General features: G+C 51.0%; 1 protein-coding gene across 34 annotated transcripts in view; it reads left to right on the forward strand.

The window, feature by feature from the left end:
- The window catches only part of Cacna1a (calcium channel, voltage-dependent, P/Q type, alpha 1A subunit), a 301,621-nt gene that overhangs the window by 217,557 nt on the left and 67,346 nt on the right, over window positions 1-16,718 (forward strand). For all 34 annotated transcript variants that reach the window (XR_003947227.1, XR_003947223.1, XR_003947224.1 and 31 more), the window contains 7 exons: window positions 517-623; window positions 2,829-3,503; window positions 9,761-10,206; window positions 11,432-11,570; window positions 13,716-13,845; window positions 15,010-15,069; window positions 15,600-15,706. Coding sequence is in view for 27 of the 34 variants with exons in the window: in XM_006530609.3 (XP_006530672.1) it covers window positions 517-623; window positions 2,829-3,503; window positions 9,761-10,206; window positions 11,432-11,570; window positions 13,716-13,845; window positions 15,010-15,069; window positions 15,600-15,706 (1,664 nt within the window). In the remaining 7 variants the exon portion in view is untranslated. The remainder of the gene's footprint in view (window positions 1-516; window positions 624-2,828; window positions 3,504-9,760; window positions 10,207-11,431; window positions 11,571-13,715; window positions 13,846-15,009; window positions 15,070-15,599; window positions 15,707-16,718) is intronic.

The following is a 16,718-nucleotide window of genomic DNA, read 5'->3' on the forward strand; positions in this document are numbered from 1 at the left end:
GAACCTACGGCTCTGCCTCTGGGGATGTCGAAGGGAGCGGATTCTGAGCACTTAAACGACCTGTAAAGCACAGAACACCTACAGACACAGGGCTGGGAGTGCAGCTCAGGGACAGAGCTCTGTTCCAGCTAGCATAAAACCTGAAACACAGTTGGGGGAACAGAGGCAGGGTAGCCAGGCATGCGTGCATGTGCCTGTTATTCTAGTACTGGGGAGGCTGGGCTGAGACCATCTCAAGTTCCAAACCAGCTTGGGCTACCAAGGTTAATAAGCTAGCAAGCCAGCATGACCACACGGGAATGGCAGTATACTTCACCACCCAGTCTGACGGGGGTGGGGGGTGGGGTGGGGGGCTTGGTTCTAACTGGTGAAGGTCCAAGCTGAAGTTACTTCTCAGTACTTCACTTTTGCCCCAGCTGGCAGCGAGGTGGGAAATCCCCCCCTGGAGGTGGGAAGTGCCCCCCACCCCCGCCAGGCCCTTTGTTCTTGTGAACAAGAATCCCACTTACCTTCCAGGATGAGCAAGAAGAGGAAGAGGCAGCCAATCAGAAGCTGGCTCTACAGAAAGCCAAGGAGGTAGCAGAAGTGAGTCCCCTGTCTGCAGCCAACATGTCCATAGCCGTGTAAGTATCCCCAAGCCTTAAGCGCCACCCAGGCAAGGATGTGGGGAGAGTTAGCGTGGCCCCTAACTGCTGAGCCTGGGAGAGGTCGGCACCTTTGCTTTCTCGTCCCCTTTCACTCTGTATTTAATGAACACCTACAATGAGCCTGGTCCTGTTGTAACTGCTGGGAAGGCAGCATCCATGTCAGGGAGGGGCACTGTTGTGTAGCTGTTCAAGTCAGAGAAATAATAAATAATAAGCAAGACAAGTAAGTAAATTATACCCTGTGGAACCTCCAGGAAGCATCTGGGAAGGGGCAGGGAGCTGAGGAGTGCAGAACTTGAGCCAGGCTTCACTGCAGCCCCACAGATGTGACTTTATAGCCAGGGGTGCTGGCACATGCCTCATTCGAGATAGAGACAGGCAGATCTGTGTGAGTTCAAGAACAGCCAGGTCCAGACTAGGCATAGTGAGATGCTGTCTCCAGAAAACAAACTTGTTAGGAAAGGTGTCTTCATTAGGGTTTTACTGCTGTGAGCAGACACCATGAACAAGACAACTCTTATAAGGACAACTAATTAATTGGGGCTGGCTTACAGGTTCAGAGGTTCAGTCCATTATCATCAAGACAGGAACATGGCAGCATCCAGGCAGGCATGGTACAGGAGGATGGAGAGTTCTACATCTTCATCAAAGACTGCTAGCAGAATACTGACTTCCAGGCAGCTAGGATGAAGTTCTTAAAGTCCACACCCACAGTGACATAGCTACTCCAACAAGGCCTCACTTCCAAATAGTGCCTTCTGGGCCAAGCATATTCAAAGCATGACAAAAGGCCTTGCCTAAAAAGAAACAAATTTTGAAGGAAATGAGAGAGGAGGCAAGGCTCGGAGGCAGGGGTGTTCCAGGAATGGGAAAGAGACTAGCATGGCTGAAAAAGAGTGAGTGAGAGACAGACTTAGAGGAAAATGTAGGGAAGGGAACAGAATAGGCAAGGCTAGACCACAGGAAAAACTTGTGCTTGGGCTCCAAGAGTTGTTGTTCCCCAGTTAAGTTACAGCCAGAGAGAGTTCTTGAGCAGTGGAGGTTTAAGACCAGACTCAGATACCCTCTAATTATTCTTGTGGTAATAGAATGTAGTGGGGTGGGGATCTTATGTGTACCTGAAGGTCAGACTCAAGAACCTGGGCTGGCTCAGGCAAAAGAGATGACTGGGCAAGGTCATGGGTGCAGCTGCGATTCAAGACAGATTCTAAGGGAAGAGCAGACACTTCACTGGTGAATCAGAGGCAGTGACTTGGAAAGTGTCTTAGTTAAAGGGAGGCTCAGGAACACCCACATTCAGAGCCACATCTCTGCTGATGGCTAGTGGGAGTGGCTATGGCAGGGCAAAGGCATGCACAGCCAACTGCTTTCCTCCAGGGGTGCCCATGACTCGAACCTGCACACCCCAGCTGCTCACCACCCAGAAGAAAAGGATCGGAGATGGCTTCATGTGCTGCCATTTAAATTGTGTGTTTGTTCGTTTGTTGGATTGTTCTTTCATTCATTCTGGCACTGGGGATGGAACCCAGGGATTCATTTGTGGTAGGCAGGCAAGGCCTCCGTCACTGAGCCACACAACCAGCCCCTCACTGGTAGAATCTTGAACTCTGGTAGTGTGACAATGGGAGCCTGTAGTGAGGCAGGGTATTTTAATGAAAACCCAAACTGCACAGCTCAAGGTGCTGGAGAAGCCGAGAGAAAGAAGGTGCCAAGGGCGGCCCAATATCCCGTTCAGAGGCAGTTCTTCATAACCTAACTTCCTCCAAGTAGACCCTGCCCCCTAAAGTGTGCCACTTCGCGTTAGCCCATGTGTCTATAAGTCCATCAATGGACCAATCACACACCTGTCTTCTTATCAGTGAAGGTGTGAAACTGGCCTAGAGAGAGTCCAAGAGAAAGGGCCGGTAAAATGGCTCGGGAGAGGGGTAAAGAATCTTGGCACCAAGTCCTACAACCTGAATTCAGACTCTTAATAGTGGAAGAGAACCGATTGCAGATAGTTGCTCTGACATTCACACACCTGCGGTGGCCATATGCAAACACATACATCAAAGTTATAAAAGTTGAAAGAATCCACTGGAGTTGCGGGGGGGGGGGGTTGTTGTCAACACCTTCGTTATCCGACCACCTTCACACACAGCTGCAGCGCACGGCAAGCAGCCTCCCCTCCTTGCCTTGCAGGAAGGAGCAGCAGAAGAACCAGAAGCCTACCAAGTCGGTGTGGGAGCAGCGCACCAGCGAGATGCGCAAGCAGAACCTGCTGGCCAGCCGCGAGGCGCTGTACGGGGACGCGGCTGAGCGCTGGCCCACCCCCTACGCGCGCCCGCTGCGGCCCGACGTGAAGACTCACTTGGACCGGCCGCTTGTGGTGGACCCGCAGGAGAACCGTAACAACAACACCAACAAGAGCCGTGCGCCAGAAGCGCTGCGCCCGACCGCGCGGCCCCGCGAAAGCGCGCGCGACCCCGACGCGCGGCGCGCCTGGCCCGGCAGCCCTGAGCGCGCCCCTGGACGAGAGGGCCCGTATGGGCGCGAGAGCGAGCCTCAGCAGCGCGAGCACGCGCCGCCCCGCGAGCACGCACCCTGGGACGCGGACACCGAGCGCGCCAAAGCCGGGGACGCGCCCCGCCGCCACACGCACCGACCTGTGGCGGAGGGCGAGCCTCGCCGCCACCGCGCCCGCCGCCGGCCCGGGGACGAACCCGACGACAGGCCAGAGCGCAGGCCACGTCCCCGCGACGCCACTAGGCCGGCCCGCGCTGCAGACGGCGAAGGCGACGATGGGGAGCGCAAGCGGCGACACCGACACGGGCCGCCGGCCCACGACGACAGGGAGCGCAGACACCGACGCAGAAAGTGAGTGGGCTCCGGGAGGGAACTGGGTGCCCAGATGGACCTCCAACTCACTCCAGACCGAGTTCTCAGTATCTCGGGTGACAGTCACCAGACCAAGCATACCAGAAGTCATGGGGATGAACCCAGTAGCCATAGTCCCAGTTAGCAGATGGGGAAACAGATGCAATTCAGTGCTGGGATGGATGGATGTAGGGCCTCATTTTCTAAACAAGAATCTACAGCAGAGCCAGCCCCTCACTGGGGAATTCTAGGCCGGCCCACTACCACTGAACTACATCCCATCTTAACATATAAAGTCTGGGCTATAGGACTAACAAATTGTGTGCCTTGCACGTGCGCTGGGGAAAGCCTGTAGTCTCCACCAGGTTCGTATAGCTTTTCATTGCTTGCTGCTTACTCGTGAGCTAATGTACTCTAAGCCTCAGTGTTTCCATCTGTATATTGGACTCCCCCAAATGACAGAATCATTGCTAGAATTAAACAAGTGAACTCTGCCAAGGCTCGAATGGACACGAGTGGGTGTAAAGCACTCGAGATTCAGCACCTGCAGCTGCCATTTTGCCAGTCCTTTGCTTATTTGATGGTGTCCCTGGGGACAGCTGAAAAGCCACTCTGCCCTGAGGTATCTTCTGTGACAGCACCCTACCTAAATCAGTAGTGGCTTTCTCTTACCCTTTCATAACATTTTGCAGTGTTTCATAGAAGACCCTGAAGTGACACTCCACAGAGAGGCCTAGGGACTTCTATGTTGATAGAGACATCTGTCTACCTGTTATAAAGCGTGGTGTCACTCCTATGATCCTAGTACTTGGGAGGTGGGACAGGAGGATATGAACTTCAGGGCCAGCCTTGGCTACATAGTGAGTTTGAGGCCATCCTGGGCTACGATGCTATTATTATTATTATTATTATTATTATTATTATTATTAACATCCTCTTGATCCACCTTTGTATTGTTATGAGAGTATCATACTGATTTTTTTGATATACAAAATCTGACCCAGGTCTATGGGAAAGGGGCATTTGTACAACCTGTAAGAGTCAGCTTTCTCCTTGCCCTGTGTGGGTTCTGCGGTGTCAGGCGTCTCACAGCCTAGGCAGCACAACTTGTGACTAGGCAGGACTCAAGGGCAGCCATGAGACTCTGTTCTAACAGGAGCTGGCCAGTACAGGTTCCAGGGTCACACACTGAGAAGTGGGATTCCCAACCAAATGGGAGCTTATACAAGGGTCTGGTCGTGTATGTCGGCTGTGTTTTAGCCCAGGCTGTGAAATCCAACCAGTACCTGCAGACAGTGGGGGCTCTACAGAGCATTTGACTTCATCCGTTTCCATAGCTATAACCAAATACCTGAGGTCAGGTTACTTATAAAAAGTGGAAGTTTCTCCAACTTGTCTGGTGACCACAGAGTCAAACACACCAACGTAACGCCAGCCGCTCTGAGGGCTTCTTGCTGCATCAGACATGATGAGGGCCTCCCGTGGTGACCCAGAGCTGTCATGCCAGCTCCAGTCTCTTCTCACTCTTATAATGCCACCATGGGGCGCATCCTCCCCCCGCCCTTGAGGTCTTATCTAACCGCAACTACTACCCAGAACTCTGAAAACCATCATCAGACAAATTTAGAGATTAAGGTTCCCAGTACCTGAGTTTGTGTAGATAAGGCAAACATTAAAACCAGAGCAGAAACACTAAAAAATATGACCAAGATGCGTCAGGCCTACAAGGAAAGCATCTAGAGAAATGTGGAGTGGCAGTCAAGGGCAGTATATGCTAAGGTCCTGGGGTCGATCAGAAGACAGCCAGCTTGCAAGCCAGTGAGGAGAGGGGGCAAAGGGTCAGTGACAGGCTAAGAGGACTAAGGAGCAATTGAGGTGTGAAGAGAAGGAGTGTCCTTGTGTTGTGTCTGCTACTGCTGTATTGAGGAGGGAAACCATGAGGACACATGGTCATCCCTAACAGTGCTCCAGGAGGTGGGCTTCTGTTGTTCTGAGATAGAATCTCATAAGACCCAGGCTGGCCTTGAACTCACAGTGTAGCCAAAGCCAGCCTTGAACTCCTGCTTCTTCCTCCCAAGTGCTGGAATTACAAGAGCGCACTTAACCACGTCTATTTTTTTTTTTTTTTGGTATTGAGATGGAACGCAGGCTTTGCTCACACTAGGCAAGTTCTCTTATCAGCTGAACCACACCCCAGTCCTTCACGAGGAGTTTTTGAAAGTCTCTAAATGTTGACTGTCAGTCACACCATGAGCAGAGCCTGAAATGCAGGGACTCTGCATACTCCTGCCTATCACTGCCTGGCTGTGTGACTTTTAGAAGGTCACTGTATCTCTCTGGTCCTTATTGAGTCATCTGCAAATAGGGTTGAACAATAGACTAAAATGTACAGGTTTAGGGGCTAGTGAGATGGCTCAGTGGGTAAGAGCACCGGACTGCTCTTCTGAAGGTCTGGAGTTCAAATCCCAGCATGGTTGTGAGCCATCCGTAACGAGATCTGACTCCCTCTTCTGGAGTGTCTGAAGACAGCTACAGTGTACTTACATTAATAAATAAAAAAAATCTTTAAAAAAAAAGTACAGGTTTAAAAGGATGACTACATATAAACTGTGTTGCGTGATGCCGAGCCTCAGCAAGTACTCAGTAAATGTCAGCATGGGTGGAATTAGTAGCTGTCCTAAGTTCAAGCCACCTTGGGTGTCTTTAGTGGTCATGCTGAGGCCCTCTGGGATACCAAAATCGACACATGTTTGGGCTCCATCTATAAAACAGCGTAGTGTCTCATGGAACCCACACTTACCCTCTGTGGACTTCAGATCGTCTCCAGGTGCCTTAGAACACCTGATGCAATGCACCTGCAGGCAGCTATTACTGTTTTTCTAAACAAATATTTAGAAAGCAGTGGCCATTTAACTAATAACAGTAGGTTCCCCACTAGGGCCTATGGCCTCCACACCCATCAGGTTCACAGTGCCGGGTCTGAGTTCCTTCCTGTGGAGTAGCCGCACATTCAGTCATTAAGCAGTTGGCTGTCTCCACATTCATGCCACTATTGCTCCTGTGAGAGCACCGTTGTAGTATGCAGGGACCAGCCCTGGGTAAGACCATTGGTATATTCTGGGGTTTGATGGTGGTGATGGTTTGGGAGTTGTTTGTTTGTTTGTTTGTCTGAGGGGTTTTGTTTTGAGACAAGGTCTCTCTGTGTAGCCCTAGTTGTCACTCTGTAAACCAGGCTGGCCTCAAACTCAGAAATCCACCTGGCTCTGCTGGATTAATCCAAGTGCTGGGATTAACAGTGTACTCCACCACTGCCCAGAGGGATACTCTGTTAGGAAAGAGACACAGGGGGACAGTCTGTATATTGGGGCAAACACGGTTGGTTGGTTGGTTGGTTGGTTGGTTGGTTGGTTGGTTGGTGGGTGGGTTGTTGAGGTGTTGGTATTTTCAGTCTGGGGCTGGAGAGAGGGCTCAACACTTGAGCACTTCCCACTTGCACAGCAGACCCAGGTTCAGTTTCCTATACCCACATGGTTGACTCGCAACCTTCTGTAACTCCAGTTCCAGGGAATCCGATGCTCTCTTATGGTGTCCAGGGATCCTAGGCACCCATTGCCACCCAGACATACATACATGCCCTAACAGATGTACATAAAATAAAAATAAATACTGTTAAAACCTCATCTAGTCTACAGTCAGTTCAGTCCATAGATACAGAATCTATAATATGAAAGGATGAATTATAGTAAGAATTTGTCAACTGGCCAGGCATGATGGTATACACCCAGCACTCAGGAGGCAGAGGCAGGTGGATCTCTGTGAGTTAGGGATCAGTCTGGTCTACATAGTGAGTTCCAGGACAGCCAGGGCCGTATAGAACTTGTCTCAGAAACAACAAAAGACTTTATCAAGTGTTTTAGCATTATGTGAGTTCCCAGCCAATCAATGTGCACAGACCAGATTAACAATACTGAAGTCTCTCCTTGAAAGACATCAAAAGCCTTAGAGCTGGATATAGTGGTGCTTGCCTAGAAACCTGCACCCAGGAAGCTGAGGCAGGAGGATTGCTATGAGCTTGGAGCCCCCTTGGACTACAGAGTAAAGTGCTATTGAAAAGCTTCTGTTTCAAGGGTCATTTTTATTCTATGTCAGAGTGCTGGGCACTCCTGTGAGCGCCTGCCCTTCTTTTCCCTTCCCTTGGGGCTTTGCTCTGGCCGTTTCTGCAGCCCTGCCCCATGGGTTTCATTGTCTGGGATGTTGATTATGTCATTTATGTTCTTTTTATTCCCAGTCCCATTTCTACACTCCCCTCCCTCTTCCCCTTTGAGACATGGATCACCAGAACACTACGCCCGCATCGTGCAGTAGTTGCTAGGCTCTGGTTCCCCCCTGCAGGGCAGCTGAACCTGATGTTACCCCAAGGTGGCCAAAGTGAGGCACATGCCCCTGACTCCTGGTACAGACCTGTGAGCCACCAAACATCAGCCATTCCTAGGACTTGTCTCCTGACCATTTGCATCAGCTGTGCAGCCTAGATCCAGCTGCATCTGTCACCATGGCAACCCACTCCTCACTAGTACAAGGAGAGGGTTGCTGCAGTTCTGAGTTTCCTGCCTTGCTCTGCTTGTGTGGCCCCTCACACAGTCCTCAACACCTCCACTCCATGCACCCCAAATTGTTCACTGCTTGTTTCCTTTGCTGAGTGATGCTGAAGTTAAAGGTTTCTAGATAGGACCAGATTCCAGATCAGTCCCATCCAAGCTGGTTCATGTAAGACAAATGTCCTCTCCTCTCTGCCTCAGTTTCCTGCTCTGTTGAATGGAGCTGATCCTTTTATCCATCTGGTGCTGTGTTAATGCAGGAAGTCTTCAGGGTGCGGAAAGTGTTCAGTGAAGGGGGCTACTCTAATGATTGCCTCCAGATGGTCTAGGATAGTCTCCTGGTCTCAGCAGAGTATACCCCAAGGGAGAAATCATGGAAGCTGAAAGTGGGGCCACAGCCAGCTGCCTCTCCTAGGCATGGTGGGACAGGGCCCAACTTTTGAATCTTCCTTGAAGACACTTAAGGATTAAAGTTAACTGGAACTTGAACTGGGTATGGTGGCACACACCTTTGATCCCAGCACTTGGAAGGCAGAGGCAGTTGGAGCTCTGTGAGTCTGAGGCTAGCCTGGTCTACATAATGAGTTCTAGGACAGTTCTATAGCTAGTCAGAGCTATATTGTAAGACTCTGTCTCAAAAAAAAAAAAAGCAAACAAACAAACAAAACCAAGCCAGGTGGTGGCAGTGCAGGACTTTGGTCCTAACTTTTATGAGGCAAAGGCAGGCAGATCTCTGGGTTAGAAGCTATCCTGGTGTACAAAGCAAGTTCCAGGATAGTCAGGACTACACAGAGAAACTAAATAGATAGATGATATACAGAAAGACAGACAGGTAGATAGATGATTGATGGATAGATAGATGATAGATTAGATAGGTAGATGATTGAAGATAGATAGATTGATAGATGGATGATAGGTGATTGATGAATAGATGGATAGATAGATAGATAGATAGATAGATAGATAGATAGATAGATAGATAGATGATTGATAGATGATTGATGGATAGGTGATAGATTGATTGGTGATTGGTTTATTGATTGATATTTAGATGACTGATGGATAGATAGATAAATAATCGATAGATGATTGGTGGGTAGATAGATGGTTGATAGGTAGATGGATAGATAATTGATAGATAATTTTTAGATAGATGACTGATGGAGAGAGAGGAAGAGAGAGAGAGAGAGAGAGAGAGAGAGAGAGAGAGAGAGAGAGAGAGAGAGAGAGAGAGAGAGATAAACTGAAAATTTATGATTGGCTCTGCACGTTGGGCCAACAACAACAAAAAACCAGTAGTACCAGGGGTGTGAGCTAGAATCCTTAGTGCGGGGAGTGGGTGTGACTCAGTGTTAGAATTCTCCCACAGAGTAAGTGAGCCCTGGGTCCTCCCCAGCACTACAAAGAGTTCATGGAGTGTGTTCCCTTTCATCTCAAGAGCTCATAGCTGCTTGGGCAGCCTGGAGAAGAGCAGCTCTCTGTGAAGTGTACAATCAGGAAATAGTTATTTTCCTTTCTTTTCAGGGTGGGCAAAGCTTGGAGCCTTGTGGGTAATAGAACTGGGTATTGCCACATACCGTTCCTGCACTGTGCTGTGGCGCTGGGTAGGTCGCAGCCGCCCTGCTAATCCTAACATTCTTCCACTTTGACCCTCTTTAGAGAGAACCAGGGCTCTGGGGTCCCCGTGTCTGGTCCCAACTTGTCCACCACCAGGCCAATCCAGCAGGACCTGGGCCGCCAGGACCTGCCGCTGGCTGAGGATCTTGACAACATGAAGAATAACAAGCTGGCCACCGGGGAACCTGCCAGTCCCCACGACAGCCTGGGCCACAGCGGCCTTCCCCCCAGCCCCGCCAAAATCGGGAACAGCACCAACCCTGGTCCCGCCTTGGCCACCAATCCCCAGAACGCTGCCAGCCGCAGGACGCCCAACAATCCGGGCAACCCGTCCAACCCCGGCCCCCCCAAGACTCCCGAGAACAGCCTTATCGTCACCAACCCCAGCAGCACCCAGCCCAACTCAGCGAAGACTGCCAGGAAACCCGAGCACATGGCGGTGGAGATCCCCCCAGCCTGCCCGCCCCTCAACCACACCGTGGTCCAAGGTGAGGAGCCCCGCCAGGGCGTGCCTGGACCTTTTCCTCCGTAGTGTGTGCTCACTGGCTGCTCTCTGCACCCTGCCTTCCCTCCACAGAGCCCAACTGCCACAGTGGAGAGAGGAATCCACAAATGGGAACTGGGGGTCTGGGGACAGCTTGAAGGGTTAGGTCCACCATTGCTGTCCAAGACATGCCACACAGCTCGAAGAATCTTCTGTAAACGGTCCAGTGGCTCAATAAGAGTGGGAGGGGTGGGGTCTGGCTCAACTGGTAGAGTATTTGCCTAGCACACACTCCAGCACCACAGACAACCTTCAGTTAAGGTGGGCGGAAGCAGAAAGTTCACGAGTTTAAGGCCACCCTTAACTAAATGCTGAATTTAAGGCCAGCCTAGACCCCATCTCTGTTGTTAAACACAACGCTGATGTCTGTCCATCCCGAAGGTTTGTGTTTTCTGGTGTTATCACTGCAGCACACACTTCAGAAGGTTTGCATGCACCTCTTCAATCTTGGCAGTCAGAAGTCTCACACACCAGTGTGGCCCGTTCGGATCCACCTCGCTTATCTATCACCTGGGGCTCTGGCCCCTCAAAACAAGATGGCACAGATTCCTGTAGGGAGCCAGTCAGAATTTGGCTGTGGGTTGTTATGTTTTGAGATAGCATCTCACAGTGTAGCCTCAAACGGGAAGTGATCCTCCAGCCTCTTTTTCTCCAAAGCAAGGAATACAGCAGTGTGCTGTCGCACCTGCCTTCACATCGGTGCGTCTTGACAGTGCACTAAAGTTCAGAGGCTCAGCCCACAAACAATCTACACAGAACGTGAGAGCCTGCCCAGGAGGGAGGAGCCACAGTCAGGACTGGGTGCTCTCACAGACGTCTGAGTTTTCTATTCTATGAACCAGGGTTGTGGGCAGCTGCCCCATGCCGGTCCCAGACATCAGAAAACTCTAAAGGAACGGGGTCTCCATTACCCTATAGAGTGCTTGCCCAGTTCAACACCAGCTCTGCAGTTTCCCAGCTGTGTGACCTTAGACTAGTCGCTTCACTTCTCTGTGCCTAGATTCCCTCCTCTGTCAGGTGGAGCTCATGGCCACCAACATCCCAGGGTCAGGTGATGCCTGGCATACAAGAAGCTTTTTCTCAAACGTCTTGTGCTTAGTGTCAGCTCCAGATATGACCAGGAACCTAGAGCTTTGTGGGAAAACTCGTGTTGGTTCTTGTCCCAACAGTAAACAAAAACGCCAACCCAGACCCACTGCCAAAGAAAGAGGAAGAGAAGAAAGAGGAAGAGGAGGCAGACCCCGGGGAGGACGGCCCAAAGCCCATGCCGCCCTACAGCTCCATGTTCATCCTCTCCACCACCAACCCGTGAGTGTGGGAGCTGGAGTGGGGCCAACTCCTCTGCGTGGGGGCGGGGTTAGCGCCTACGCATGCGTGGGAGCGCCGTGGGGGCAGAGTGCAGTGCCCCCGCGTGGGGGCAGGGTGTAGCGCTCCTGCTTGGGGTGCGGGGGTGTAGGGTGTAACTCCTCTGCGTGGGGGCGGGGTGAAGCCCCCTGTGTGGGAGCAGAACAAACAGTGTGAAATAGAACTCCTTGGCCCCAGCCTTCCGAAGCTGAAAACATAATTCTGTTTCTAACCACTGCACCACCAAAAAGGCTGTGGGGTCCTGCATGTCAGCTTTTTTCTGAAGTTCAATTTTGATCCTTTACTAAAGAAATGTTTAAGTGGCACCTAATGTCAGGTACGGTTCAAAGTGCTTTATAATTAAAAAAACAAAAACAAAAACAAAAACAAAACAACTTGAGACTAGCCTCTTAGAATAGGTACAATAAGAACGGGTGAAGCTTGAGCCAGAACGGGCTGCTCGTAACAGGTCCAGGTTTAGTTTGGGTGGACGGTGCTGGAGATGGACTCTGGCTTTGTGAACCCCGGGCAAGCACTCTACCCACTAATCCCACAGCCCCAGATGCTTTTCTGTTGGCAGTGATGGGGTTTGGGTTTGGGTTTGGTTTTATCGTTGTTGCGTGTATGTATGATGTATGTTTGCCTTGGCTCCCGTGTGGCGGTCAGAAGACCCTGGAGTCGTTCCCCTTCCATGTTCATGTGGGTTCAGGTGACTGAACGCTGGGCACCAGGTTTGCAGGGCAAGGGCCTTTACATCTTACTGACCCCTGGGTTTTGTTTTGTTTTCCATATGTGTTGTTGTAAAGTAAAAATTTTCCTTTCCCCAGCCTCTGCTCCTTGAATGACAACACAGAGACGAATTTTTTTTGGGGGGGGGGGGTTCGAGACAGGGTTTCTCTGTGTAGCCCTGGATGTCCTGGAACTCACTCTGTAGACCAGGCTGGCCTTGAACTCAGAAATTCGCCTGCCTCTGCCTCCCAAGTGCTAGGATTAAAGGCGTGTGCCACCACACCTGGCGATTATTTATTAATAAATGTCTTGGCCATGAGCGTTGCTCATTCCCCAACTGGCTCGTAACTTATGTGACACATTCAAACTGTGTCTTCCACATACTTGATTACTTCTCCTTCAGTCCCCGCCCACGTCTTCCTTCGGGTCTCCTTAGTGGCTCCCTCAGCAACCCCTTTTATTATCTCCCTGTTTCCCAGAATCCTCTCTCCTCCTGCCAGTGTCCCACCTACTATTTCCTGCTTCAGTTCATTGGCTGTAGGCTTTTTTTATTGATAGGTGTTGCTTATAAGAGATTCTTCCTACATGTTGTTGATGTTGTGTTTGCATGTGTGTTTTGTTTTGGGTGTGTTTGATTTGTTAGTGTGTCTATTCTGGGGGAGGGGTGTGTGTGATTTGTCCTGTGTGTGTTTTGTTCTGTATGTGTTCTGTATGTATGATTTGATTTCAGAACAGATCGTACTCTGGCCACACTGACCACACCGGGCTTAAACTCATTGCGCAGTCTAGATTGTCTTGAGCTCTTTGTGATTCCGCTGCCAGAGCTTCGAGCATGCTTGGATTACAGATAGGAGCCACCACACTTGACTCCTCTTTGTAGACCCTAGAATACTTTACACATGAACCCCTGGCCTTGAGATTGCTCAGTGGATTGAAGCACTTGTTGCTGAGACTCCCAACCTGAGTTCAGTCCCCAGGACCCACAGAATCAACTCCCACAAGCTATCCTCTGAGCCGCACAGGCGAGCTTTGGCCCAATCCCCACCTAACACACACCAATAAATAAATGTAATTAAAAGAATACACATAAGTGAAGTCTTTCCATGTCCTGCAGAATCATTCGTAGTAGTGATCCCCCCTGACTCGGGAAGCAAAGTTTTCCAGGAGAGCAGAAACTCTTCCAAGGGTAATATAAGTGTCTCTCAGGTGGCTGAAGTCTTTCAGCTGCACTGGACTATAAGACACAGCCAGTGCCCCATTGAGAGTCGCTGACAGATGGCTAGGGTGGGGCAGTGGAATTGAACATCCCGGTGGAACCCTCAGTGGTGAGAGGACAGGAAGGACCCATGAACTGCGATCTGAGTACCCCTCTGCCCTCAGCCTTCGCCGGCTGTGCCATTACATCCTGAACCTGCGCTACTTCGAGATGTGCATCCTCATGGTCATTGCCATGAGCAGCATCGCTCTGGCCGCCGAGGACCCGGTGCAGCCCAACGCACCCCGCAACAATGTAAGTCTTGGTTTTGTTTCCGAACTGAAACAACAGATTCCACAGACGCGCTTTCTCTGAGCCACGCCCCCAGCCCCTCACTGGGAGTTTCTAGGCAGGAGCCCGACCCCTGAGCCACACCCACAGCCCCTCGCTGGGGAAGTCTAGGCAGGAGCCCTACATCTTGAGCCACATGCCCAGCTTCTAGGTAACGTTTTGACGAGCGACAAGGAAGGCATCACTAGAGAAATATTTGACCCATGCCGTAAAGGAGGAGAGCGGGAATCAGATGAGCTCTAGGAAATGAGCAAGTACAACCGCGAGCATCCATGAGGCAGGAAAGTAGTGAGGCAGATGCTTCAGGGCGTGACTCAAACGGTCATGCACACACCTCCAAATACGACTTAGGGGTTTGGAGTGCATGGCCCAGCAGGTTTCTTATCCTAAGGGAGGATTAAGCCCTCCTTATCTATGCAGGACTGTATGCGGAAATTGTATGATTTAGGTGATCATACCACCCTCTGCTGGTCATGTTGAGAAATTACCAGCCTTGAACCTAGCACTCCCCCCCACACACACACACACAAACACACATACACACACACACACACACACACACACACACACACACACACACACACACACACACATGTATGTCCCAGATGACTCCAGAAGCTACAGGCAGGGACAAAAGCCATTGCAAATCCATGCAGAAACAACTAAACCTCAGCTCTGGACAGGACAGTTGGGTGAGGAAGGGAGGGTCGATCTACCCAGACCGAGTGGTACCCTCAGAGGGAAAGAGCAAGACGACCAGGTGGCCCCAGACTTTAGAAGATGCTCCTGGAAACGGGAGACTAGAGCAAGGACACTGGCCATTCAACCCCATCACCCCAAGGACAATCACCCCCAAGGTGGGGTGGACTCTCCAAGGCCCTCTTAGTCCACAAGGGGCCTGGAGTACATGAAGAAGAGTCTTAGTGACCATGGAGGCCGGGGGGGTGGGGGTGGGAGTGCTGCCCATCTTTGATCCTGCCTAGGCGTGGCTCCAGACCACTGGGTGGAAGCTCTACTTCTGAGAGGTTTTCAGGGTGGTCCTCAATCCCAGTAGGCTACTGGTAGGTTTCCCAGGAATCCATTCCTGGTCAAGCCTATGATTGGATCTCTTGCCTTTTATTCCTGCAGGTGCTGCGATATTTTGACTATGTTTTTACAGGCGTGTTTACCTTTGAGATGGTGATCAAGGTAAGAACAGAAGTGGGAGGCTTCCACAGGTCTTCCTTGGGATGAGGGGCGTTTGACAGACAGGTGTAGGGGGAGAGAGGAGGGGGTGAAATCAGGGAACTAAGACTTGGCAGTGACTGGGAGGACTTTGGTGTACACACCAAGAAGGGGAGAGTCATGGAGGAGGGCTCTAGGCAGAAGAGAGACTCTGCTTGAGTCCTCTCAAGTACAGTCTCAAAGCTGTCTGCTGACCGATGAGGAGATTGTCAGGAACCAAGTCAGCCATGGTAAGGGCAGGAACCACAGGCCACCAAGGAGGAATTAAGAGATGGACAGATTCTTGCAACATTGCTGATACATGACCTACTGTTGGGTTCAAAGACAGGCTTCAGCCTGTCAAGTCAGGCTCCTTTTCCTCAGAGGCCTATCTTCCTAGATATGAGCTCCTGCCCACCACCCCTGCCCATCCCCCCTGCCCACCCCTCCTGTCTCGGCTGGGTGCTGTCCTAGGGGAGGCTGAGGGCCCTGAGCACGCTTTCCTCTCACCTCAGATGATCGACCTGGGCCTCGTCTTGCATCAGGGGGCCTATTTCCGTGACCTATGGAACATTCTGGACTTCATAGTGGTCAGTGGGGCCCTGGTGGCCTTTGCCTTCACGTAAGTCTCCATGCAAGCCCCCTCCCCAGCTCTGGTCTGAGTCCCACTGCCAGATGTGGGTCTTATTCTGGGGTTCAGAGATGGGAAGGAGAGCTGTGGGCCAGCGGGGGGTTCTGTCCCAGTGGAGCTGCAGCTGGCTTTGTGCATGTCATCACCATCAAGGAAGGACGGAAGGAAGGAAGCAGAGCGCCTTCCACTCCTCCCACAGCAAGGCGGTGGCCTCTTGCTGTGCTGCTTTCTGTACTCTTGCTGGGGACATCTCATCTCCCTCCCCATGTTGTCTCTTTGGGGTGCCCCTGAAAAGACAATCAGAAATCAAGTGTGCATGAGAGTCCCATCCCACCTGTGCCCCAGGGCTCCTCGCCATACAGCTAGTGGTCTCCTTCTATGGCTCTCCCCTCCCAAGGCTCCTAGGATCCTCTGCCCTCAGCAAGGTCATGTACCTTGGCACCACTCCACAATGGCACCCTGGCTATAGATGGCAGTTTTAAATATGGCTCCCAATTTCTGAGTAACCATTCAAAAATGGCAAACACTTCAAGATGGCACCCAAGTTCTGAGTTATATTGCAAGACAGCGCTCTCTTCACAGTGGTACCAGAAAGCGGAACGGCCACTCTAAGATGACCCATGAATTCTTAATGTCATTCCAAGATGATATCTAGGGTTTAGTGGCCATTCCAAGATGGCACCTAGGTTCTAGATAGCCATTCCAAAATGACTCCTTAGGTCTAAGCAGGCATCCCAAAATGGAGTCCAAATTCTTGAGAGCTATTTCAAGATGGTTCTTGGGCAGCAAGCAGCCATCCTAAGATGGCAGCTGAGTTCCAGGGAGCCATTTCAATCACACTCAAGGGGTAAAAAGCCATTCCAAGATGTTAACTGAAATCTGGCCATCATTCCAAGATGGCACATAAGTTCAGAATGTTCACTCCAGAGAACATTGCATCCACCTAGCATGGTATCTAGTGTTTTGGTGGCCATTCTCAAAGGCACATGATCTCTGCCATCCA

The sequence above is a fragment of the Mus musculus genome, chromosome 8 (assembly GCF_000001635.26).
Source record: "Mus musculus strain C57BL/6J chromosome 8, GRCm38.p6 C57BL/6J".
Taxonomy (NCBI): domain Eukaryota; kingdom Metazoa; phylum Chordata; class Mammalia; order Rodentia; family Muridae; genus Mus; species Mus musculus.